The sequence below is a fragment of the Pipistrellus hanaki genome, assembly GCF_964339955.1.
Source record: "Pipistrellus hanaki genome assembly, chromosome: 2".
Classification (NCBI taxonomy): Eukaryota; Metazoa; Chordata; class Mammalia; order Chiroptera; family Vespertilionidae; genus Pipistrellus; species Pipistrellus hanaki.
In genome coordinates, this window is record NC_140504.1 from 51,118,978 (window position 1) to 51,146,013 (window position 27,036).

Consider the following 27,036-nt stretch of genomic DNA (forward strand, 5'->3'; position numbering starts at 1 on the left):
GTGTCATTTCACCAAGTAAGAGCAACTCCCTCAAAGACACCTCACTGAGCAGTCAGCATTGTGGAGGGTGGCAGGCAAGCATGTTCTGCTGGGATAGGGAAGTGGTTATAGAGACTCAGGGTTTCCTTGATATGAACCCTTGGAATTCAAAATTCTGAGTCACAACAGCTAGCTAGTAGTGATGGCAGAGTCCCTAAAAAAATTATCCACCGTTTCATTCTTTTCTCCTTTCCTTACTATCCATCCTCCCTTAAGCTATTTGGCAGATGTGGAATATTTTTATGAACTTGGACTTTATGAAAGGCATTTCTCTAACTGCCCCACCCCTAAGAGTTTTCAAAAATGGTCTCGGCTTCTCTGTGTAGGCCAGGTCCAAATATCACCAACGCTTCAGTCCCGCTTCAGTTCCCCCACCTGTTCTAGCTCCTTTACCTAAGGAATGAGTCAGCTCTACCCTTATTCCTTCTCAGGTGATATTGAAAAAGAGGACAAGTTATGATGGTGGGATTTGAGCCTGAGGGATAAAAAGCCAAGCAGCAGCAGGGCTCAGACGGTCCTAGACATGACCGGTCCATTGTCCAAAGGCCAGATGTGCGGGGAGGACTGTCTAAGAGTTGAAACAAACCACTTGACTCATTTCCCAAGCTTGGTCCAGCATACGGGTCATCAGACTTTATCGATAAATCAGACTAGTAAATATTTTAGATTTTGTGTGTCACAACAGGGACTTTCTTGCAACTGTTCCGCTCTGCCATTTTGACATAGAAGCAGTTATAGTCAATCTATAAATGAATGAGCCTGGCAGTGCTGCACCAATAAAACTATATAAGAACAGAAGATTGATCAGATTTGGCTCATGAGTCATCGTTTGTCAACCTCTGGTCTAAAAGAATCCTGAAACCTAGGCTTGAAGGGTCTGGATAAAACCCTGTTGCTCTCAGACAGGGGAACAGAGGCCTCAAGAGGGCAGCCTCTTGCCTGAGGTCACAGAACAAGTTGAGTCTCCCTACACTTACATCTTTCGGCTTCCCCAATGTTCTCTGATAGATCTAAAAAAAAAAAAAAAAAAAAAAAAAAAAAAGTTGCCTAAGCAAATGGAGCCCTTATGTAAGACCTGGCTCCCAGTCTTTTGTGTTTGGAGGGGCCACTAGTTATGAAAAAAAGAAGCTCAAACAGGGTAAAAGGATGGTCAGTGAAAACTAAATCTGCCTCCTGTCCTAGGCTCCAGGTTTCTAGTTTCCTTCCCCAGAGGCCAGTTGTATGGCCAATTTCTTGTGTTCTTGTGTCTCCCTCCATAGATAACCTATATAAATATAAACATACATATTTGTATGTTTATGTGTATTCTCCCCTCTTCCCATATATTTTTATTGATTTTAGAGAGCAAGAAAGGGAGAGGGAGAGAGAGAAACATCAATGATGAGAAGGAATCATCGATTCACTGACCCCCGTGTGCCCCATGCTGGGGATGGAGCCCTCAATCCGGGCATGTACCATGACCCAGGGCATCGAACCAGTGGCCTCTTAGTTCATGAGTCAATGCACAGCCACTGAGCCACCGGCTGGGTGTGCATTGCCCCTTTAATCACAGAAAGAGTATGCTATACACATTGTACCTTATATGTAGATTTTTTAATAAGCTATATCTACCTAGGTGTTCATAAGCAATCAGACAGCTCTGAAGGTTGTCAGACACTTCATTTATTCAGAAATCAAAGCTCAGAATCATTTCTTTTGACAGAGATGAATAAAATGGCCAGCCAAGATCATCGTTTGGCCACTGACCTAACTTTGTTACTTGGATCCCATCTGATCTCTGGAGATTAAAAAAATGAAAATAAAAAGACACTGCACCCTGCCTGGTCTGGGGTCCCAGCCAGCAGTGAAGAAAACAACTGCAATATTAATCCTAACCATTTATTCAAGTAATCCACTCAGAAAGCCAGAGAGTGGAGTGTCAGTTCATCAATTCCTCTTAGAATTGGCACTGACTCAATCCACATTCTCCCCTTAGCATTCCTTCCTTTCATTATGGATCTGCATATCATACATGCTAACCACAACATAACATCTAGTTTCTTTTTGAGGCTTCTTGCCTGTTCATCCCTATAAGACAGTTACTTATACCTTCCTTAAAATATATTCTTTCTGTAATTTGAAAGAACATATGCACCCCTATGTTCATAGCAGCTTTATATACAATAGCTGAGATCTGGAAACAGCTCAAGTGCCCACCAGTAGATGAGTGGATAAAAAAGCTGTGGCACATTTATACAATGGAATACTACTCTGCTGTAAAAAGGAAGAAAACATCACCATTTTCGACAACAGGGATGGACTCGGAGGACATTATGCTCAGTGAGATAAGCCAGCCAGAGAAAGACAAGTACCACATGATTTCACTCATATTTTGGCTTTAGTTAACACACTGAACTACGAAGCAGACTAGAGCCAGACTCATAGATAGAGAGTAGGAAGACAGCTAGGGAGGAAGTGTGTTGAAGGGATTGAGCAAAAATGAGAGAGAGAGAGAGAGAGAGAGAGAGAGAGAGAGAGAGAGAGAGAGAGAGAGAGAGAGAGAGACTGACTCATGGACATGGACTACAGTGTGGGGATAGCCGGTGGGGGTGGGGGTGGGGGTGAATGAGAACATAGAGATAAATGGTGATGGAGAAACAAAATACATTTTTTTAAAAATATGATGATTTCTACAAAATAGTTGGGGGACCCCTATCTGGGGTTAGAGGGTCAGACACTAAGGCTCTGGAGGTCCCCTGAGGTGCAGAGATTCCTGGCTCCTGGGAATTAGAAGACTGCTCTGAGCACAGCCTTGCCACCTAGCTCCGACCTTTATTGTTCACAGATCCAGAATTTCAGCAACAAGCTCCCTAGACACATAAGGAAATATGTATTTGTTTCTGGCTCCTCTCAGGGTGTGCCCTGGAATAACACAACCAAGGGATAGAAGGCTCCCAGGAGGGAGGCATGAACATTGAAAAGTGTGTTTCAGGTTGTTATTTGTTGTTCTGTGGAGTTTTCACCTCTTTCTCCTCCATCTCCAGGTCTCTGCAAAAACGATTCCTGTAGCAGTGATGCTTCATGTGTGGAACTGAATAATAAGTACTTCTGCCTGTGTGTTGATGGGTATTACTATAATTCTTCCACATGCAAGAAAGGTGAGTTATAAAGGATGAACCGTGCAGAGCTGCATCTCATACTTAAAGTGGAATAGGTCCTAGCCAGTTTGGCCCAGTGGATAGAGTGAACTCAAGGGTCCCAGGTTCGATTCCTGTCAAGGGCCTATACCTGGGTTGCACGCTCCATCCAACATGCAGTAGGCAGCCAATCAATGATTCCCCTCATCATTCCCTCTCTTCCTCTCCCTTCCTCTCTGAAATCAATAAAAATATATTTAAAAATAAAGGAAGGAAGGAAGGAAGGAAGGAAGGAAGGAAGGAAGGAAGGAAGGAAGGAAGAAAGGAAATAGAAACCTTAATGGCAAAAGAGCTTCCAGGATAGGAGAGATAGAGGAACATTTGGAGGCAACAAAAACCAGTAAACTAGAAGGATGGCTCCTGCCTTTGTCTCCGGGGAAGCAAGTGTGAGAGGAAATGGGCTGTCAGGTTTGTGGCTCATCCTGAGGTCTGGGAGTGGATGTGTCCCTTCACTTTTCCTGTCCAAGGGAACGGTGCCATGAGGACAAAATGGGAATGACAGGTGGTCGAAGGCCCTGAGAAGGTACAGAAATGGCACAAAGTAGTGCTGTCACATGGGGACCCTGCGGCAGAATGAGGGCAAGTGCCTAAGACCACGTGGTCAAAAGGCATGGTTGGTTCTCTGCCTTAGGGTTCGCTGGCTCCATAAAGCAAACCCCATTTTCAGAGACGTCAGAGCCTCTCAGGTCTAGAAATGGACACTAGGAGCAAATGGCCATAAACCTGACGTACACCTTTCTGGTTAGGTCAGCTGGATGCTATGAAGTTTCCAAGGCTGTTTCCTGTAATAAACTTCTATGTTTCATGAATGAGAAATCCCCCCCTTGCCAGAGCAGATCAATTGTATAGAAAACAAATGCATAGTATATTGGCCACGGGGATTTAGAGGTATTTCAAAAGCTGAAAGGATGTTGTTTTCCGTGTTAATAATCTCATTTCTAGGGATTCTCTCTAAGTCAATGACCCCAAATATAGAAAGGCGTGGGCATGAATATGTTCATTGCAACCTCCCCCCTTTTAAGTGATTAGAAGTGCTAAAAACCAAAAAATAAAAATGACTACATTGATGAAGGGAACATATATTTCACAGAATATTATTCATCTTTAAAAAATAATAGCTATAAAGACAAGGTAATAATTTGGGAAAATGTTTAAAATGCTTTTTATTTAATAACTAGATGCCTGGCACATGAAATTCTTGCATGGGATGGGGGGTCCCTCAGCCTGGCCTGCATCCTCTCTAATCTTGGACATCCCTATCACAGTCCAGAACCGCTGGCTCCTAACCGCTTGCCTGCCTGCCTGCCTTCCTGATCACCCCTAACCACCTCTGCCTGCCAGCCTGATCACTCCCTAACTGCCTCTGCTTGCCAGCCTGATCTCCTCCTAGCTGGTTTCCTGCTGGCCTGATCACCCCCTAACTGGTCCCCTGCTGGCCTGGTTTCCCCCCTAACTGCCCCCAGCCGGCCTTGTCACCACCTAACTGCCCCCCTCTGCTGACCTGGTTGCCCCCTAATTGCTTGCTCCCCTGCCAGCCTAATCGCCCCTAACTGCCCCTGCCTTGGCCCACCACCATGGCTTTATCCAGAAGGAAGTTGAAGATGTCTGGTAAACCAGTCTAATCATCATATTACCCTTTTATTGTAAATAAGCCTATATAAGTAGAGAAGATTCATGCTATAAACTTGGAATTATAATGATATAAACTATGCATAAGAAAAAAAGGAGCTGGGAGAAATACAGATTCCCCGTTATCTGAAAGCAGAGCTTGCCACTGAAACCTTTTGTACACCGAAATGGTGCAACATGAAGAAGCAATTACCTCAGGAGACATCCTGCTAACAAAGCACAAAATACATAGAGATGAAGCGCAGACACCATGCAGAGCTCTGGCAGTTTGGTGCCGGGATGCTGAGGGGTGTTTCTAGGGAAAGAGTTGGTGGGCCACGCTCACTGCTCAGGGTGTGCACTGCCTCTATAGCAGCTTGCTGCAAAATGCTGACCGCTGCTGGTTTGCTCAGGGGTTAGAGCATCGGCCAGAGGACTGAAGGGACAGAGGTTTGATTCAGATCAAGGCCACATACTATGGTCGCAGGCTTGATCCCCAGCTCTGAACTGATGTGTTTTCTCTATCACACCGATGTTTCTCTCTCCATATCACTCCCCCACCTTTCCACTCTCTCTAAGAATCAATGGAAAAGAAATACCCTCGGGTGAGGATTAACAAATTAATTCATTACTTAAAATGCTGAACACTATTTTTCATTTTCACCTTTTTTTTTTTTTTTTTTTTTATAAAAGCAAAAATCCTCTTAGGGTTTCTTTTTTTTTTTTTTTTTTTTTAAATCAATCTTTATTGTTCATATTATTACAAAGGTTCCTCATTTCTTCCCCCCTCCACCAGGTTCCCACCCCACCCTCTGCCCCCTCCCCATCCCCCATTGTCCTCATCCATAGGTGCACAGTTTATGTTCAGTCTCTTCCTCCCTCCCTTTCCCCGATAGTAAATCCCTTTTCAGATAGTAAATCTGTTGCTTAGCATTTTCTCATATCAATAATACCTCCACATGCCCAATGATACACTTCACACAAAAGACATTTTCAAATAGGTCAACCAGCCTCATCCAGGCCCCACCCAAGGCACTCACAGATCTACACCCCAGCACTATACTAACTCAACACATCCAGATCTAAGCCTTCATCACTTGATTCAGCAGACCCTCAAGTTCCCTCAAAAGTTTCCAGCCATGTCTGAGAGGCAGCCGTGGGCAGGTACAGGCGAGGAGCGAGCTGTTTCGGGCCTGGCTGCTCCGGGCCTGGCCTCTGTTGCTCTGGTTCGTTCCACAACCAGCTGCTCCGGGTCTGGTCACTGCCGCTCCCGACCTAGTTGCTCTGGACTTGGCTGTTGCTGCTACAGGCCTGGCCGCACCCGACCCGGCTGCTCTGGGCCCGGTTGCTCCGGTCCCGGCCGCTCCGGGCCTGGCCGCTCCCAGCCTGTCAGCCGCTGCTCCGGGCCTGGCCGCTCCCAGCCTGGCAGCCACTGCTCCTGGCCTGGCCGCACCAGACCCGGCTGCTCCGGGCCTGGCCGCTCCCAGCCTGGCAGCGGCTGCTCCGGGCCTGGCCGCACCAGACCCGGCTGCTCCGGGCCTGGCCGCTCCCAGCCTGGCAGTCGCTGCTCCGGGCCTGGCCGTACCAGACCCGGCTGCTCCGGGCCTGGCCGCTCCCAGCCTGGCAGCTGCTGCTCCGGGCCTGGCCGCTCCCAGCCTGGCAGCGGCTGCTCCGGGCCTGGCCGCACCAGACCCGGCTGCTCCGGGCCTGGCCGCTCCCAGCCTGGCAGCCGCTGCTCCGGGCCTGGCCGCACCAGACCCGGCTGCTCCGGGCCTGGCCGCTCCCAGCCTGTCAGCCGCTGCTCCGGGCCTGGCCGCACAAGACCCGGCTGCTCCGGGCCTGGCCGCTCCCAGCCTGGCAGCTGCTGCTCCGGGCCTGGCCGCTCCCAGCCTGGCAGCCGCTGCTCCTGGCCTGGCCGCACCAGACCCGGCTGCTCCGGGCCTGGCCGCTCCCAGCCTGGCAGCTGCTGCCCCGGGCCTGGCGGCACCAGACCCGGCTGCTCCGGGCCTGGCCGCTCCCAGCCTGGCAGTCGCTGCTCCGGGCCTGGCCGCACCAGACCCGGCTGCTCCGGGCCTGGCCGCTCCCAGCCTGGCAGCTGTTGCTCTGGGCCTGGCCGCTCCCAGCCTGGCAGTCGCTGCTCCGGGCCTGGCCGCACCAGACCCGGCTGCTCCGGACCTGGCTGCTCCCAGCCTGGCAGCTGCTACTCCGGGCCTGGCCGCTCCTAGCCTGGCAGCCGCTGCTCCAGGCCTGGCCACACCAGACCCAGCTGCTCCGGGCCTGGCAGCTCCCAGCCTGGCCGCCGCTGCTCCGGGCCTGGCCGCACCCGACCCGGCTGCTCCGAGCCTGGCCGCTCCCAGCCTGGATGCTCCGTGCTTGGCTACTGCTGTTCTGGGCCTGGCTGCTCCCAACCCGGCTGCTCTGGACCGGGCTTCTCCGGGCCCAGCCACTCCGTGTCTGGGTGTTCCTGGACTGGCCACCCTGGGCTTGGCCGCCTCTGCCTCAGGCCTGGCTGCCACTGCCCCAGGTCTGGCTGCTCCAGTGCTGGCCGTTGATGCTCTTGTTCTGGCTGCTGCTGCTCTGGGGCCTGGCCACTGCTGCTCCGGGCCCAGCTGCCACTGCCTTGTGCCTGGCCACTCTAGGCCTGGTCGCCGCTGTTCCAACATTCTGTCCCTTTTTTCTCTTTTTTTTTTTCTTTTTTAAAAAAAAAACAAAACGCATTTATGTTGCAATGTTGGCTGGTGCGTTGAGTTCTGACTTAGTCTTTGATTTTTCAAGATCTTCTTTGTATTCTTTCTTAAGTAATTTTACTATCATTTGCTCTCACTTGATTTCTTCACATTGAGAACTTCTTTGGTTTCTTCCTCCTTGTCCTGGGAGCTCAGCAGGTTGGCCTGTGGCACCCCTTTGTTCTCCGCGGGCTCCCACGCTGCTCCAGCCTGTTGCCGGGGTCGGCGCCGCCCAGGAAGCAGCCCCCGTCCTTGGCTCCGTTGCCAGCGCTCAGCAGTCGAAGGCTCAGGGGCACCCCAGGGTTTCTTTTTGTTCACGAAACAGGTCTTGATGTAGGTAGGCCTTTTGTGAAAGAGAAGTGTCATAAAGTGAACTTTTTAATTATTATTATTATTGATTTTTTACAAAGAGGAAGAGAGAGGGACAGTTAGAAACATCGATGAGAGAGAATCATCCATTAGCTACCTCTTGCACACCCCCTACTGGAGATGTGCCCGCAACCAAGGAACATGCCGTTGACCGGAATCGAACCTGGGACCTTTCAGTCCGCAGGCGGACACTCTATCCACTGAGCCAAACCGGTTTCGGCTAGAGCGAACTTCTGAAAAGTCGGGGATACCTTATACCAAAGTGAAAAATGGTTGTGTTAGGTTGGGTAGGATTTGGGGTAGCATTGATCGCATTTCCAGGCTTCCTGCCACAGCATCATACTGCTTAGGATTTTTTTTAAGTATGTTTTTTTAAAAAAGTGGAAATGACCCTCTTTACATTAAACATCACAGAAAGATTCTGCTTGAATTTCAGGAAAGGTTTTTCCCGGAACGATTAAAGTAAAAGTGTCAGAAACATCTGGCTTGCAAGATGAAAAGTCGATGGCCTATGAAAACTTATATATGGATACTATGACATTTGTAAGTATTTTCCAACCTTCCTTCCTGTGTAACACTGAGTCGCAGAACATAGCGCTGATACTCAGGTGGTACAGCTGTTCCAGTGGTTGTTGAGGTAGCGAAATGCACTCTCACTGGTTGGTGAACAGCAGCTGTCCTGAGTCCCTGGTCCCTTCCTCGGACACTGGGCCTCCCCAAGGTCCTTGCTCCAGCCCTGCCACACCGGTCGTTACATAAGCTCTTAGAATGTTTATAATGATGTTTTAAAATGCCTTATTTCCACAGTATTGAAGAGAAAACCTTTTAAAGATGTTGCCTTTTTCCCCCCCAATTCCAATTTGCATACTTTTCTGAACTAGCGTGAGGTTTTTTTGTTTGCTTGTTTTTTAAATATATTTTTTATTGATTTTTTACAGAAAGGAAGAGAGAGAGATAGAGAGTTAGAAACATTGATGAGAGAGAGAGACATCGATCAGCTGCCTCTTACACACCCCCTACTGGGGATGTGCCCGCAACCAAGGTACGTGCCCTTGACCGGAATCGAACCTGGGACCCTTCAGTCCGCAGGCGTACGCTCTATCCACTGAGCCAAACCGGTTTCGGCTAACATGAGTTTTTTAACAACTGGAAGAGGAACTCCATCTGAAGGCACATCTGGTCCTTTTTTTCCCTATTGTTCAAAACGCCAGGGCGCACAATTGCTCCTTTCCGACTGCGTCCACGTGAGATCTCCACGTCAGGGCCACAGGCGTGGGTCCTGGAGGGGCTTGTGGGGGGCATCCCGCCAGTGTCTCTCTAAGTGTAGCCAGATTTTACCATAAAGACTAAGGCCTTATTCTATGACGATATACTTCCATTTGGAATTACACGTTAAGAAAGAGTTTTGCTATTAGAATTGATAACATATAAAGAAAGAGTATCCAAACAACTTGACAGATTGTACGGAGAGAAGTAGTGCCCAGGATGGAATAGCTGGTGCTGGGCGCTGCTAGGATAAAACCCCTGGCTGCCCTGGTCCCGGTCATGCCCCCTGAGCCTGGTGGGCCAGCTGCCCGTGACGTCTCCTCTTATTCTGGTCCACGTTCCCATTTGCCAGCTTGGATGAGAGTCAGCACGTGGAAGAAGGCAACGTCAAGGGGCTCCTCTTTCTGGAGAGCCCTGGATTTTCTCGTGTGCCTGGACTTTACCGAGCACTGGCCACTGTGGCCACCAAAAGGCCCCTCCAGTTTAGGGACTCGGTCTCAGTCAGGTCTTCATGGCCGAGGGACACCAGGAAGGGGAGAGAGCGTTCTTATCATTTCCAAGAGGCTGTTAATCCAAAGGGGATGTGCCAGAACTCCCTTGCAACTCCGAGAGATAGGAACATAGAGACAATTTACTTCCTGCAGGGTCCTCTCAGCAGACTTGGTAGCTGAGGCAGTCCCAGCTCAGACCTTGAGAAGTTTCCCAGGATCCATTGCTTTACCCAGCTGGACAACAAATGGATAGTCCCTGATGTGGAGGTGCCCTGTTGCATGTGGGACCTGGCGTTGCATGTGTAATATTTCTAATTCACAAAAGAGCCCCCTGGGGGAGAGAATACTGTGCTGCCTGTTTTGTGGATTAGGCAGTCAAGGACCGGGAAAGTGAAGTGGCCCACTGAAGGTCACCAGGCTGATGAGGGAGAAGGTTGGGATTTGAACCCAGAACTGCCTGACCTCACACTTGCCTTCTCTGCTCTTGCTGGCTCACTTGTGCAGTGGCGGCCAGGCAGGCTTGATGGGATAGCGCCTGCCTTCTCACCCCTGGTGTACTTGCCTTGCAGGCAACTTGAAGAAGTGCCCCTTAGGTGAATTGATGCGTGCAGGGAGCAGATGTATAGATAAGTCTAATGAATACGCAAAACTTTCCCATGACTTTAAACAGACAAACCTAATAAGTTAGTCACCTTAATTTTTAAGAGTACGGTCATTGATTTTGCTTTTTTAGGATTCCAGCATTTTGTTGAATAAAAAAAGCTTGAAACCTGACTTACATTAAATTCTTACCATTTTACAGCAAACATTACTGAAAGGTGTTAGAGAGCATATCAAGAGTAAATAATTTCCTCTGATGAACCATGTGTATTTATATACAGGAGTTTAGAAATTTGTTTTAAATATTTGTGTTAAAACCTAGATTCAGTATCACTTTCCCTGCCTCTGTGTAGTTGTTACTAAATTTGTTCTTCTCTGCCACAGTTTAAAGGTGCATTTGCAAATTCGGATTTTGGACAGACTGTGATTCATAAAGTAAGGTAAGGCTGCTATGGACCGGTGGGGTACTTTGGAGGCCGGTGTGCATTTGCTTGACTTCTCATCCTCTCTTGAGTTCCCTGTGCCACACTAAGGCCGCCAGCGGGGAGTCACAGGTCAGGAAGAGGTGGTCAGCCTGATGTCACACTGGCCTTGGTGTGGACGGGCAGAGGGTAGCAATGGGGACAGCAAGATGCTGTCTGTGATTGGCAAGTCAGCAATGTGCATGCATGGTCCAGGGCATCACCTGGAAACGCTGGTTTGGCTTGACCCCCTGGCCAACAAACCGCTCCTGGTCAATCCCCGGGATGTGCAGTCCAGGGGGGCCAGGAAAAGGACGAGTGGCTCATGGTCATCTCTTCCCTTGGATGGGGGGAGTGAGGGAGACAGCACCCACATCCCAGGAGTGAGCTACTGAAGAACCAGGAGTGAGCTGTTCCTGCAGCAAAGACAAGCACTTGTTGAGCACACCAATCTGCAGTGACCAGTGTAGAGGGCTATTCAGGCCACAAGGAGGCAAAGGGTTCTCAAGAAGTTAGCGGTTCCATATCAGTCTTCTCAGAAGCACATTCACACAGGTGCTGCAGCCCGAGGAAAGGATGCTCTAAGATGAATGAAGTTGTGCTGGAACAGCAGCCCTAATGAGTTCATATTTTATGGTCTGACTGTTGCATCTATCTCTATAAGCTTTGTCACATTCTTGGCAGAATACAGTACAGTGTATATTTATGCATACAATTCAGAGAAAGCCTCCAGACCTTGGTGAGTTTTGAGCGGATGGTGAATGAGGGGCAAGTGTGATTGGCAGCCAGGAGATCAACAGGCAGTCTAATGGGGGGCACAGTGCCACGTGGCGAGGGGCGGGCACAGGGCAGAGAGGCAGGGCCCTGACACAGAGGCTCTGAAGCTGGAAGTTCACAGGGGACAGCTGCTGGAGGGCTGGCACCCACCGTTTCGGGGCATTTGCTTTGGTTTAGTGGACAGCAGGGAGGGCATGCTTTCAGCACGGTTGGATAAGTGAGGTGGGATGGCTTCAGACAAACCTAAATCCTGGTCTTGGCGCTTCCTGGCTGCGTGGATGGGCAGTTGTTTTAACCTCTCTGAACTTTGGTTACCTCATTGGTATACCTGGGATCGCCTGATGGACTTTCCAAAAACCGAGGGAGGAATAAATGAGGTAGCATTTGAAAGCTGCTGTGCACAATGTGCCCCACACATGGGTGATTTCAGCATGTGTTAGCTTCCCTTCCAGCACATGGGGCCCTGCAAGTGCGATGGAGGTCTGGTCCCACAAGCACTTGCGGGGAGGATTCCCTGAAATCGGACTCCATTTGTCCTTATGGAGTTACTGAAAGGGAGCCAGCAGTGTTCAGAGGCAACCTTTCACCTGTGAGCTCAGGGTCCTGGCCAGGAGCTTCCTCGTCCACGGGGACTGTGGCCAGGGGAATTCATCCTAGTCTGATTTTAACTTGAAGACGTGTGTTTTGTTAGAGAGAGAGAGAGAGAGAGAGAGAGAGAGAGAGAGAGACATTGATGTGAGAGGGAAACATCCACTGGTTGTCTCCTATACAGGTCCTGACCAGGGATTGAACCCACAACCTAGTTATGTGCCCTGACTAGGGATTGAACTCATAACCTTTTGGTACATGGGATGATGTTACAACCAAATGAGCCACCCAGCCAGGGTGGAAGATATTTCTTGGGGTCTAGCTCATGCTATCTCCTTTAAACCCCCAAGAACTGTATCTATGGTACAAATGTTGGAAATGGAAGGCTCCTCTGAATTTTGCTAACTCTCAAATCTGTCTTTGGGCAGAGGCAGGAACTCAGGCTCAGGGAAGCTGTGACTGGTCTTGGGCCGCAGAAGACTGAGGCTATTTTGGGTCTAGATCTCAGCTCTCTTAGATTCAAGCCCAGCACTCTCGTCTTTTGCCCTCTACCTTTTGGTGTCACTTAAATGCACATCCCTCAGAGTGTGAAGTCTTTCCTCCTAAACTGGAGTGTGAGCTCAGATTCTTTGAAGGGATGAAGTACGGATGGTGTTTGTTCCCTGGCCCCATTTTGTTAAATTTATACCATAGATTTCTGGACACCTTCTAACTGACAAAGATTAGCTGTATCAAGGAGCCCTTTCCATTGTCATCTACCTTCCTTGCCAGCTCCAAATCATAAATGAATCCTGGGAGACAAGTTAAAATGAGAATTCTGAAGCCATTTGTTTGTTTGTTTTGGACTCACTTTTGAGGTCATTGTTTCTAGAAACAGAATTTGGTAACTGTTTTGGATTATGCTGGTTGTTCCAAAGAACCAACATGGCTATAAACCTTTCCTAAGAAGGTTGGCTATGTTTTCGAGCTTCTGTATTTATTCAAGTCATAATGGGGTAGAGTGAAAAAAAGATGAGCAGGAAAAAATGTATCCTGAGTTAAAAATACACAGCCACAGTTCAATGAAGGGAGTTGTTTTTTTTGTTTTTTTGTGTGTTTTTTTTTAATGTCCTTATATATTTTTTTCTCAGTGGTTGTATCACTTGATTCCTTTGGGGCAATGAAAGAATTAGAACTTGGCACAGCTGTTCTTAGGGCTCCAAAATGCTGATTAGAGAGAAAGAGAGAGGCTCTTGCAAGGTCCTGTCCATAGCGGACACTGCATATTTGGTGATAAGGTCTGGTATTATATGCTAATGTTTCCCAAAGCCCCAGGGAGTGACCAGACCTTGTTTGATGACTACTCTCTGGGCTCAGGGAGGGACACATTCCCTTCTGTCTCTCTCCAAGTCCAGTTAGAGGTTTAACAGCTCAGCACGAGACTCACTCTTAATTTTCTACAGACAGTGACAAGTTACTACTTCAGATGTTACTTGTCCTACTTCCGTTTAGTTCCAGGCTCCTAGATTCTAAAAAACGATTGTCCACAATTTGTCTAAGGATCCTCCAGTGGGATATTGCTTCAGCTATAGGTTTCCTCAGAACACTCATTGAGCAGAGAACTCTGGGCCTATAAATTGCTATCTTATTACAACCCCAGGCCTCCTTATTAGGCCCCGAATTATGGCTGTATCTGTGCATCGGGATTGGAACTGGGAGACTTGAGAGGATAGGAAGCTCAAAGACCAATTTGTTGATGCTTGTGTAAAGTTCCTTAAGTGACGAATTCATTTCATTTTTAGGATACCTGCTTCAGCAAGATCTGAAATGCGTGCTGGGTACAAGCTTGTGGATGTAACAGTAGTAAACCTTTTTGCAGAAAATTCAAAAGAAAATGAGATGACCGTATCTAGAGCAATTAATAAAGCAATTGAAAACAACCGTAATAACTTTACGGACTATGCTAGTAAGTATGAAATAATTTTATTCGAAGTTTACCTGAACACCTACCTACCTTTTTGTAAACTTTCTCATTATATGTAAGAAGGGGGCAAGAAGAATTGGATAATCTACAGATCTCCAAGAATGGGCTTTTTACATGTCCTTTCTTACTCCCTTTCTCCTCTCACTTGCTTTCTACTCCTTTCTAACTCTCTCTCAACTCCTCAAACTGATCAGTTTGTTTCTCTTTTCGGAAGGTAGTCTTGCACAAATAGTCTCTGGACAGGGAAAGAGGAAGCAAGGTGAAACAAGAGGAGTTGTTTATAGCTTTCCAAGATATTATAGCTTTCCAAGTTATAGCTTTCCAAGAGATTAGAGCGATTTTACCTACACTGCTTCCCCTTTAGGCAGATACACAAACTCATAGCCTTGCTGTAACAATTCACTTTTGCTGTGTTACAAACCACCCCAAAACTTAGTGGCTTATTTACTTCTTGTAATGCCATCATTCTGTGGGACAGAACTTGGACGGGGCCCAGCCGGCCAGTTCTGCTGATCTAGACTAGCCGTGGCTGATCTCTGCTGGGCTCACGTAAGCAATTGCTGTTAGTGCTGGGTGGGTGAGCTGGGGCTGACTGATCTAAGGTGGTTTGGCGGGATGGTTTGTCTCTGTTCCACATGGTCTCTCACCCTTCAGCAGACTAGTCCTAAAGAGTTTCAAAGGCAGCGAGAGGGTAAGTTTCAATGCATAGGTATTTCTCAGATTGCTGCTTAGCTGTCGTGGTGGCCAAAGCAATTCACATGACCAAGAGCAGTGTGTCAGGCCCTAGCAAAGGGCATGGGTGCAGGAAGGCACGAGCAAACTGACCCCATGACAGCAGTCATCAGAAGTTCCCCATCTCAGAGATGCCAGCCATGGTGGAAGCGTTGTGCAGCTGATTCTCAGTCCTGGCTGCCAAGTCCAAAGGCGTCTGCCAAGACATAGTTGGTTTGTCTGCAGCATTTGACACGGGTACTTTCTCGTCCTCTTCCCCCTGCGCCCCTCCCCCCAATCATACTCCTGGTTCCCTTCCTGCCTCCCTCGTACTTTTCTTCGATGTTTCTAAAACTCTTTAGTCTCTTAAAATGTTTACTTTTTAATGATTGTAACCTCCTTGACCTAGGGTCCCAAACTTCTCTTTCTGAAAATATAAATAAGTCCTGCTCATGTATGGCTTTCCAGCACCTCTGCTCTTTCTTCAAGATTTCACAAAGACCCTGACTATTCTCTCAGGACCTGGAGTGTAAATGCTCTATGAAGAGACATTTAAAGCCCACCAGAAGGGATGGGCGCTCCTCCTGCTGTCCGCTCTCCTTGGGCTGCAGTCACGCCAGCCATGTCCATTCAAGTCTTTCTGTCTAAGTGTCATTTTCTGGCAGGGAGACTGGAATAGTAGTTGGGCAGTCATTCTGTTTGTCTTATGTTTTCCATCAACATTATACCAAGCAGGTCTGGCCTCTCCTTGAGTCCCTATAGCATGGAAAACACATGTGCACACACACGCATGCACATGCACACACACACAACCCTCCATTCATTTACCCATTTTCCCACTTCATCCCTTTGCTCTTCTCTACTGGATTTCGTTGTAGTTTTGTGTTTGGCTTATGGAGCTCTTTGGGGGCTCTAGCCTTCCTCTCACACTTTTAATATTCTGTCTTTGGTTTTGGGGCCTTCTTTCCACGTTTGCTTGTTTTGTTTTTGTTTTATGTCTCATGTGACAGCTTCCTCTGCAAACCATGCCAGTTTCTATTCCCTGACACACATTTTCTTTTTACAGCTCATTTAGCAACTGCACAGTTAGAGTGACATATTCAGAGCTTCTAACATTCTCGAGTTGCATTCATCTTCCAAGTCTCGTGCCACAGAGTTACACCTTTTCCCTTCTGAACATTCCAATTTTTTACTTTGTCAAAGTCATACTCCTCTCTCTCTGGCTATCACTTAGTTCTCGTGTTCCAAGGGACCCATCACTGCTACCTGCCCATCGATTTCTCCTGCGGCCAGAATTTGCTGCAGAGCAGCAGCTCATGCCATCCCAACCCCTGCTCCCTGGGAGGTGAAACTGTCAGCAAGGCAAGATGAACCTCAGCATACACTCTGCTTTTGGCTAGATGAGACTGCTAGCAAGTGTGAGGAAGCCAAAGGGCCCCAGCAGCATGGAGACTAACCACTCAGAGTGGTTGCCAGCTGAAAATAACCAGTGCCTTCTTCAAGATAAAGTCGGGGTCCCCTGTGGAATTCTCTCCTTTGGGCTCTCCTCTGTAACCGCCTTGGCACACTTGAAACCATTTGACCTCGGCTCGGGAATTGCTCTCTCTTGACAGCTCCTCTCAACATCTCTCCACTCGGAGGCCAGGCATGCGCTTTTACATACATTAACAAATTACCGAAGGACGCCAGTTAGACGTGGCCACAGCAGCCTGCACGCCCAGCAAAGGGAAATGAGAGGCTTGGAACTTTTAGGGGAAAACACCTTTTTCTGCTTCCTGCTTCTGCTGCAAAGACAGGGCCTGCTTTCTGTGTCAAAAGTTGTAGAATCCTTTTCTCTAGACTTTTAATCGGAGGCATTTTTAAATAGCACGAAGGAAGCTTTATGACAGGTCTGGGGTGTTTAGAAGAGAGTAGCCACATAACTGTTCTACCTCCTATTCTCTCCTCCTCGTCTAGTCTCAGATTCATCTTTTTATTCCGAATGCCTTCCAACCTGCTTCTAGAGTAACATTCTTTTATTGATTTTTTACAGAAAGAAAGGGAGAGGGATAGAGAGTTAGAAATGTCAATGAGAAAGAAACATCGATGAGAGAGAAACATTGATCAGCTGCCTCCTGCACTCCCTCTACTGAGGATGTGCCAACCAAGGTCCATGCCCTTGACCAGAATCGAACCTGGGACCCTTCAGTCCACAGGTCAATGCTCTATCCACTGAGCAAAACCTGTTAGGGCTAGAGTAACATTCTTTTCAAATTTATTTTTTCAGCTACAGTTGACATACGGTATTATATTAGTTTCAAACGTGCAGCATAATGATTAGACATTTATATGTCTTACAAAGCGATCACCCTATAAATCTGGTACCCATCTACCACCATAGAGTTATTACAGTATTATTGTCTATGTTCCCTGTGCTGCACTGTACATTCCTGTGACTATTTTTATAACTGGCAATTTGCACTCCTTTGTCTTTTTCATCCAGTCCCTCATTTTCCCTCCCGTCTGGTAATCATCAATTTGTTCTCTGTATCTATGAGCTTGTTTCTGTTACTTTATTTTGTTTTTTAGATTCCACATATACATGAAATTATATGGTATTTCTTCTTCTCTTTCTGATTTATCTCACTTGAGGAAATATTCACTAGGTCCACCCATGTTGTCACACTTGGCAAAATTTCATTCTTCTTATGGCTGAGTAATATTCCCCTGTGTATATGTATATCACCTATTTATCCATTCTAGACAAACATTCTTCAAAGATTGCTTTTTCACGCCATGCTCCTACTCAGAATCTACCAGTGGATTCCCAGACTTATGGGATAAAAGTCCTCGTCCTTAGCCTGGCATTCAAACCCTGCTACACCTGTGAATGAACAAAAGAATGATGATTTGTTGAGACTCCAACAGTGGACGTGCACTTACATTAGCTCACTCAGTTCTCACAACAATCATGTGAAGTAAGAATTACTCGCCCCATCTTATAGATTGAGGGAACTTGGACCCTCCCAAAATCAAATGATTGAACAGAGAGAGCCGATAGCCAAGATCCTAAATGGCATAGCCAAGAATTTTCTATTCTTTTCCCCTTTTACCACATTGCCCTTCTCCTACCCACATACAACAGCACTACTTCCAAACAAGAATTCTTTGCTTCTGCTCATGCCTCGTTTTCTCTACTTAGAAAGACTTTGCCTCTCCTCTGTCTGTTCAAATCTTCCCTCTCTTTCAAGGCAGCCCAATTCCCATCTCCTCCATGATGTTACCTTTAGCAACTTGAGCCCCTATCGTTCCATTGGACTTAAAGTCTGGATTATGAGTTGCTTGGAACAACTCTCTATGGGTTCAAGCGTGTCATTCTACAAAGATGGGACCCAAAAGTTCCCTTGTGGAACCCAGCATCGAGTGAGGTACAGAAAGTATCTTGAACTGGAACACAATTGCACTGCTTTCGATGCAATTAATTAGAATTGAATAATGTAAGGAAATCGTCGTGGAAGAGAGGATTGGGGAGTCCCAGATTTTCATTTGTTAGATCCCAAAACTATTAAAAGACAGTTATAACAACACATATATTTTGGAATTACCTGTGCCCCTCAGCACAAGATCGATGTGAATTCTACGGTTGTAAGAAGGCGAATGACCAAGACGACTGCAGGGACTTCTTACAGTGCAAGTGCAAAGATGGGCTATCAAGGCCCAACCCACAGACCGCTTTGTGTCTTCGTAAGTGTCCCCTGTGCTTCTAAATGTTCTGCACAGCCCTGCCCGCTCTCCTGTCCCATCTGCAAAACACAGACTCTCCTGCTCACGTGTCCAGGTGCAGCTCAGGTGTGAGGGCTGTGACATTTGGCTCCGGACACAAGTCTGAAGTGGGGGTTTGGGCGAGTGCTGGTGCAGCGGCCCGCAGGCAGCTTCTCAGGGCACGCCCTGTGCACAGCCCAGGAGCACCCTATAAATCTAGTACCCATCTAGTACACCTCATTTTGCTTAGAAAATGAAATGTGAAAAAAAATTGCATTGGCTGACATATCACTTTGGGGTTAAAGAGGTTGGTTCTGAATGTGACCCGGAATTCACTCTGTTTTGAAGCTTTGGGTCCAAAGTGTCCCGATAACTGCAACGCAGAGCACAACATGCAGTGCCTGGTGCGGAGCGGTGGGAGCCCTGAATGCATGTGCCTCTCCGGCTACCAGAAGGATGCCCAGGGGAGCTGCCAAGCGTAAGAGAAACCATCCTCTTTCTATCCTGCCATGGCTGGAGCTGATGTATGGGGTAGGGGATAAGGACAGGGCTTGCAACATGGCTTAGGGTCAGGGAGCTGGTATCCTTATGTTAGTCAGTAGGTGCCACTCTGTTGACTGATGAGGTTGCACACCACTGGTCTAGAACCATGTGCTGGGAGCTTCTCATACAACAGCACCGTCAGGAACATGCCAGTCCTCCATTTGCAGGTGAGGAAAGTAAAGCTCAGAGGATATCCATCCTTTTCTTCAGTTCACGGGGCAGCAAATAAGTGCAGAGACCCATGGCCTCCCAGCCCGAGGAGGTCCCACTCTGCTCCATGCCTCTGGGGCTCCGCTCCCCGAGGATTGCTGAATATTCCCGGAGATCCAGGGATGGAGTATTTGGTCAGTAGAAAATGAGACCACCTGAGATTATGTGACCCCCCCACACCCCCAACCTTCTAGAGCTCCATGGAGGATGCTCATCGGGAGAATGGGAGTGTCAGGAAGGAGAGAGAAAGAGGAGAAAGAACAAGGGAGGGGAGGACGAGAGAATGGTGGAAAGTAAGATGTGGGGCGGGGAGGGAACTCTGACACGCTCCCACACGCTCTTTACCATGGTCTCCTGTCATGTGTTGTATCTTAGGTGTCCATTTGGCTACAGTGGAGTCAACTGTGAAGACGGTGAGTAGAAAAGTCTTGCTTTGTTGCTAAGCACCTGAAAAACACACATTAATCCCAGTCAGAACTCAGCCTGGCCTCCCACAGCCTCTGGCTCCACCACAGAGAGGGAGGGACCTGCCTACAGCATGTCCTCAGGGTGGTGCCAGCCCATCCCGCCTGCCGGTCCCAGGCAGCAGCCCCTCCGTTGTGGGAAACCACAGAGCTGGGCCCCAGAGGTCGGCAGGCGCCTCTGGACCAGTTCCCAGTCAGCCACGGGCACCCTACCTTCCTCTCCATTTTCCACAGTCGCTTAACGATGATGCATTTTCTGCTACCAGAAAGGACAAAAGACCAGTGTGTTCCACACACACTTGTGGTTGTGGGAGAGGAGAACTAGACGCCAGACATTTCAAACAGTTTCCAGAGCTGCTTAGTAGTTTGGGATCTGTTGTTGAAAATTCAATGGCTTCATTTCCTCCCATCCCTCACACCTACCAGGTTGAGACAATAACTTCACTAGTATATTTTAAATTACTTTATATTTAAATTTTTACAAAAGGATCGAACATGAGATCCAAAGTTAGTGATGAGCACTGCTCTCAGTTTCTACATATTTGCTGGTGGAACTGGATATATTAAGTCATTTCTTCCTGCTGGGCTTTCGGTGTCCACAGCTATGCAGTGAGAAGGTCAGGCTGGGTGACCTCGGAGGTGTAATGGTCTACGGCCCCATGAACCCAGGCAGAGGCATACATGACAGTCACGTTGCAGAGAGAAAATGGGTCCAGGGCAGCACTATCTAATAGAAACATAACGTGAGCATCCTATTTAATTTCAAATTGTAAAATTCTGAGCAAATTTTTAAAAGTAAAGAGAAATGGATCTTAATGACATTTTATTTCACTCCTTATACCAAAGATGTTATCACTTCAACATGTAGTCAAACATAAAAATTATTCACGGGATAGTTCACAGTATTTTCAAGTGTGTTTAAAATCTACTGTGCATGCTACACTTACCGGCCACCACATAGCCGTATTGCAAGAGCTCAGCTAGACAACGGAGCTGGAGAGGGAGGAGGTGGTAATGAATCTGCAGTCTCTCCCCTCACCGGTTCTCCCAGGCCATTGCCTATCTCCTCTGTGAGTGACAACTTAACTCCAACCTACTGGGTCCCCCGCTTATCGTCCAGGTCAGGTGTGGTGGGCAGCCAAAGGCAGCAGAGCTCAGTGTGGTCCTCGGTTGAGATCCCATCCCCCACAAAGCCTTTGGCCTCCATGGCCGCCTTTGCGTTTCTGGTCTTTTATCTGGCAAAACTGCCTCTTCTGATTGAATTCTGCAGATACGGTTGGGGTTTGGAGGTGGGGGGAGAGGTGAGGGACCCTTCCAAACTGATCCCAGAGGGGTCCGAGCTGAGAGCCTGCTTGGGTGAGCCCTTGGAGCACATGCACCTGTGCAGGAGACAGACTATGGGGGCTTGCTTGGAGGATACTGCTCTAATCTTCTCTTTTCCCTTCCAGAACTTCAGCTGATTTTCACTATCGTGGGCACCATTGCTGGCATCCTCATCCTTGGCATGGCGATTGCACTTATCATCCTGAGGTATGGAATGGAAGTGTACCTGTCCTGGGGCACAGCGCCACTGGCATCACACTCTGGTTTGCAAAACACACACAGCCTTTCCCAGGCAAGAGCAGGGACAGACATAGGCGAGGCTTCTCTAAAACCATGGGATGTTTTTTCTTACCTTCTGATTACATAAGCTCTACATGATCATTGCAGGAAGTCTGGAAAACAGAGAAGGGTCTCAAGGAGCAGAATAAAACCACCCACAAATCCCACCACTCTGAGGCAACTAGCATTTTGGCATATACCCTTCTGGGTTTTTAAAGGATATTATATACATACTAGAGGCCCGATGTATGAAATTCATGCAAGGGGCTCAGCCCTCGCAGCCCTGACTTCATCTAGAAGTTTGTCCGGAAAGACATCTGGAAGGTCTTTCTGCAGTCCGGTCTAATTAGCATATTTTACTTTTATTATTATATAATTTTGTGTCCTTTGTGTTTAAAAAAGTACTTGTTGAAGTTATTTTTGCTTAACACTGTAATGTGGCATAACAGCCATTTTCTTATGTTGTAAAAACTCTTTGTGAACAGTATTTACCTAACTCCATTGATGTTGTCAAATGTCATTTCTATGAAGTCAGTCCCCAGCCAGGGCTTTGCTGCAGAGAATGGAAAATAGCCTCAACTGGAGCCCATAGGTTTTGGGTAGAAACGTTTTCTCTCAGCTAGAGACCTTACGTGCTCTTCTTAAGAACTTAAGTAGGGCCCATTCATTTATTCTACAAGTAATTAGATACTCTAAATACCCTTCTTTAGCAGGGAGAGAGAATGCTATTAACCATTCCATTCTTGTTTGTTTGGTTTTTGTGTTTTTGGTTAATCCTCACCTAAGGATATTTTTCTTTCATTGATTTTTTTAGAGAGAGCTAAAGGGAGAGGGAGAGACAGAGAGAAACATGTTGTAAGAGAGGCACATCGATTGGTTGTCTTCTGCTTCATCCTAACCAGAGCCAGGGAACCTGCAACCAACGTACATGCCCTTGACTGGAATCAAACTTGAGACCCTTCAGTCTGAGAGTTGACACTCTAGCCACTGAGCCAAACTGGCGAGGGCCATCCAGTCCATTCTAAATGTGCCAAGTGGTGAGCCACTTAAACAGGAAACAATCTACTTTTTAAAAAGAACATTTAGCTCATAACTTACATTTTGGCAAAGTATTTTTGCACTCTAACGTGTGAGGATACGTAGATTCATAGGTTCCTAGAATATTTTGTTTTTTTCCCTTTTTAAAAATTTCACTTTGATATTACCTCTCCCCCAGAGACCATTATAAGGACAAAAAGCTGGGAACTGGGACTGGATCCGTCCCTTTTCCAGGCAGAGAGCCGGAACATTCCCATCACGGCCCACAGCTGTCTCCTCCTTTCTTAAGAGAAGACCAGCTCTCTGTGCTGGGCCTCCAGGGCCCGCTGGGGCTGCTGTGGAACCTTGTGGCCCGGGACAGCCATGCCCCCTTCTTCCTGTGTGCTCTTCACTCAGCCTCAGATTCCTGGTTCTTGGGAACACACCACACGGGGTACTTCCTGGCCATTTTGAAGGGAAGGCAGCCTCTCCTCAGGCCCCTGAGACAGGAGTTGTCAGAGGGCAGGAGCTCTATCGTGGGCTGGGCTGGCCTTTAGGGTCCAGAGTGAGTGGGTCTTCCCTTAGGACATTCTCAATGACAGAGGAGGAGTGACTGTCATCCTGGGAGGGCCCTGTGGGCGTCATGGATGCAGCTCTCCCCAAATCCTAGGGCAAGGGTGGGCAAACCGCGGCTCGAGAGTCACTGTTTTCCGCTCTGTTGACTAATAAGTTGGCCGACCACTGAGACTAGACTAAATGTTACCGTGTAGTTGGAAGCTGTGAGGATTAGGCAATTGTGGCATATTGTGTGCAAAGAGGTAAAGGATAGTATATGACAGTGGTCGGCAAACTCATTTGTCAACAGAGCGGCAAACAGTGGCTCACAAGCCGAGGTTTGCCGACCACTGGTCTAGGGCACTGCAGGGACAGGTCTGTGGCCCGAGGGACAGAAGGAAGAATAGGGTCACGATCAGGGTGAATTGGGGCAGATGCCGCCTTCACCTGCAAGCGCTTCGCTTGGCTTGAAATGCTTATCCCCGAGAGGCCAATACGGAAAGGTAGTGAGACCTGTATACCTTGAACGTGTTCCCTTCACTGAGGTGCTTCTATAGACATAGACTTTGCTTGAACGGAAAAATGTATCACAAACCATCTTTCCTCTTTGACTTCTATTGTTATTTCCATAAATAATTCAAAAGGACACTTAAGAATACTAACTTTAGCAAAATCTACATGGCGTGGTGGAATTAGATGGTAATGTCTGATCCGTGTTAGCCCTCTGGTTTTGATGGTCACGCGAAGCTTATGAAGAGACAGTCCTCAGACTTACTACAGACTCTACACTGAAATATTATAGGTAATAGGACATCAGGTCTGCGACTTATGCCTAAATGGTTCAGAAATGTTAACAGGTGGGGAATCTGGGCGGTGAAGTATGAGAACTCTGCAATATAATTTCTTTCTTTCTTTTCTTTTTTCTTTTCTTTTTTTTTTTTTGGTAATTCACATGTAAATTTTAAAATATTTGCAAATTTTAAAACATTAAAAAAAAAAAAGAGTATTGGCATTAACATTTGCTTTCAGGAACTTTCTGCTATTGTCAGATCCTAATTCCCGTTATTAGTTACAGATCAAAGAAGAATAAGGATGTTGAAGAACAGAACCTGATTGAGAACAACTTTCTGAGGATGAGGACAACAGGCTTCACAAATCTCGGAGCAGAAGGGAGCATCTTCCCTAAAGTCCGAGTCACCCTCCAGGACAGCCCCTCGCAGAATTACTACTGGCAGGATCCCTATTTACCGAGAAGCATGCCCAGCCCTGACTACTAGGTGAGTCCCTGGGCTTGGTTTGGCCTTCCTGAGTGTAAGGCCCCAGAGCAGAGTAGGTATTTGGCTGTTGTATGTTCACCAAGCTCTGGCTGCTTTTTTTTATTTTTTTTTATTTTTTTTTTTTATCAAAAGAAAAAGAGCAGAAGAAGCTCTCTGCTGTTGTAAATAGCCACCATTTGGTCCCTAACACTGACCATCTTTGTGACTTTAGCTACATCCCTTAATTCCTTCACCAACTATTTCCTCAACAACAAAATAACAATAATAATAATAATAAGCTTAATTTAGATTCCCTTAAGGTCCCTTGAAATTGCAAGCTTCTGTGGTTATGACCCCTGTGGTTTTGTGGGGGTGTTACAATTCCCAGGCTGTTTAAGGACCCAGGACACAGGCCAGAGGGCCTGAGGAGGACTGTTGGAGGTAAACATGGTTCTGTGGATCCTTTCCAATCAGACCATGTGACCCCTCCCCACTTCCTGCCCCCCACCTGACTTCAAGGCAACCTGACCACTTTCAGGGCATGGGACCAGCTCAACCAACTGAGCTGATCACTTTCTAAAGAGAAAAGGTGCTTTTGGCTGGCGGTCCTATATTTCCCAGGGAAGGTCTGTCAAGGAGAATGAATGGCTTGTACTCATTCGATTTGTAGCTGGTGTTGCTCAGTGTAATTGATCCAAAGCAAATGCTGAAAGAAGGAAGCCTGTAAGAGGCGATTCTCATGGAGAGAGTGACCAAGGGACTGAGATGGACAGAGGAGAGATGGTGAAGGAGGAGGTCACGGGAGTGGGGGAGGGGAGGGCAGAGAAGAGCCAGAAAAATGAAGGCAAGGAAAAAAATTATACTTTTCTTTTTGCTAAAAAGGAATGGCAAGGGGAGCAAGGGAAAGAAGAAAGGGTTAGGGTGAGGCATACCCAGAGGAGTAGAAAAATAGAGGATAAAGGAGGATCCAGAGGGGGTGGAGTGGCTGAGGTGGGCAGGCATAGGCTCCGAGGTCTCTGTTGGGACATTTCACTCTGCGGCTGCCCAGGGGAGCACACTGCCCTTTGAGGATCTAAGCATGCTGGGGAAACGTGCATTTTATTTTCAAATCCTGTGATTTATGTTGAGCATCAACTTTCCTTACCAAGGAAATCCAAGTGATTAATGTGAGTACGAAAGGATGACTTGAACCATAGGCACCATGTTGGGTCAGATGCAGGCTAGCCAACAATAGCCACAAACAGATGTCCTTGGGGAGTGCCTGTTGGCCCCATGTAAGGTGAACCCAAAACACCAAACTCATTAGAGACCTCCTCTCCTCCTTATCAGTGGAGCCCTCACTTTAAGTATAACCTCTAAAGAGAGTCCTTTCGTGGTAGAATAAGTGTGGGATTTAGAGTCAGCCAGACCTGGGTTCAAAGCCTTGCCCTTCCCGTTACTGGTTCTGTGATCTCAGACAAGTTCATTTGTTTTCTCACCTATGAAATGGGCAAAACCCATCCTAGCTCACAGGACAAAGATCTCACACAGTGACAGGTTCTAGTTTAAAAATAGTATTCAAAGAATGTTCATCAGAATAATGTTAATAATTTATGCATCTAAATTTCCTCATGTTTCTGTTGGGACACTACCTTTCTAAGAGTTTTTCTTTTCCTTCTCCCTTTCTCTCTTTTTGTCTAGGAAGGTAAAACAGTTGGAACCATCCAGGGCCCGTAACTCAGTGTCTGAGCTTTTACTTTGACTAAGAGACTGGTGGAGCCGTGAGGAGCAGTGAAGACCTGGCCTGGTATTGTTCTCCCACCTGACATCCAGCCTCTCTGAGTGGAAGTTGGGAATGTTGGCAATGACGACAGCTTGTTTGCTATCTAAGTCCCTATGAAATTAAAGACACTCAGATGCTATTAGCACTTGTAAGACAGTTGATTTTCTCCCATCAGTACAATGGTTAGGGTTTGTTGTTTGTTGTTTGGTATATGTATTTGTGGTTTGTTGTTTGGTATATGTATTTTTTTCCTGGTGGACAACAATAACCATTTCCAATCTAGAGGAAAGTTCCCAAGATTGTTTACTCCTGAGGGAATGTTGCTCTTGAGTTGATGATGAGAGATGCTCACACAGCAGCTGTGGGGGTGCCATTGGAAGAGACACCACCTGTAAGGTTCTTCTATCCCTCAGCTGTCTGGATTGCATTGCTCTTGAATTGCCAGTGCCTGTGACATGGCCTCACACCAAGAAGACAGAAAACAGATGTGTCTCAAATGTTTGGAGGAGCGATGGAACACAGGACATTTTGTGAAATGGAAGGCTTGGATTAGCAGTGTCCATCGAGGGGTGCATTGTAGAGTTTTCGAAATGCCAGTAGGTGAGAGAGGCAGGGAGAAAAGTCATGACCAGGAGCAGGAGGGACAGCGGCAGAAGGAAGCTGGACTGGGAAATGAGTGAGGGCAAGGTGCCTTCATCCTCAGCTTCCCCTCGTCGGTGAGCAAATAGGCACTTCCTCTAGTGCTTCCCCTACCCAAGGCCCAGAGCCCAGGGGAAGGTGTGAAGGCAAAAACCCCAGGGGCAAGAGCTTGAAGTCACATTGACATTGCAGACATCTTGACTGGCTGGTGGTGGGAGAGAGAGCTTGTGCTCTGGATCCGGATATCCAGCCTTGTGATGCGGGTTCCAGAGGCCCTTCACTGAGGCCTCCGCCTTCCCTGGTAACAGAGGCCTAGCTGTGGCCGCCACACACCCAAGAAGCTACCTCTAGCACGGCCTTTCTTTAATGTCAGCAGCGTCCTTGTGTATGTCTGATGTCTGGTCCCCTTGCAAGTTATTTTTATTTGTTGTTACTATTGTTTGTGGTTGACTGTTCATGTGAAAGGTAACAA

General features: G+C 47.3%; 1 protein-coding gene across 1 annotated transcript; it reads left to right on the forward strand.

Moving 5' to 3' along the window:
- Positions 1 to 26,969, forward strand: LOC311616389 (mucin-13-like). Its single transcript, XM_084871742.1, has 11 exons — positions 1 to 15; positions 3,063 to 3,176; positions 8,355 to 8,461; positions 10,660 to 10,715; positions 13,883 to 14,046; positions 18,373 to 18,498; positions 18,865 to 18,994; positions 19,645 to 19,682; positions 21,182 to 21,263; positions 23,977 to 24,184; positions 25,844 to 26,969. The coding sequence occupies exons 3-10, from the start codon at positions 8,423 to 8,425 to the stop codon at positions 24,182 to 24,184; spliced, it is 843 nt and encodes a 280-aa protein (XP_084727868.1). The 5' UTR covers positions 1 to 15; positions 3,063 to 3,176; positions 8,355 to 8,422; the 3' UTR covers positions 25,844 to 26,969.
- The last annotated feature ends 67 nt before the right edge of the window (positions 26,970 to 27,036 follow it).

Bases quoted from the DNA above. Each gene is read 5' to 3' on its own strand.
- LOC311616389 (XM_084871742.1), top strand. From the start codon at position 8,423: ATGGCCTATGAAAACTTATATATGGATACTATGACATTT. The intron at 10,716-13,882 runs GTAAGGCTGCTA...TTTCATTTTTAG, and splicing joins ACTGTGATTCATAAAGTAAG to GATACCTGCTTCAGCAAGAT. The intron at 14,047-18,372 runs GTAAGTATGAAA...TGTGCCCCTCAG, and splicing joins TAACTTTACGGACTATGCTA to CACAAGATCGATGTGAATTC.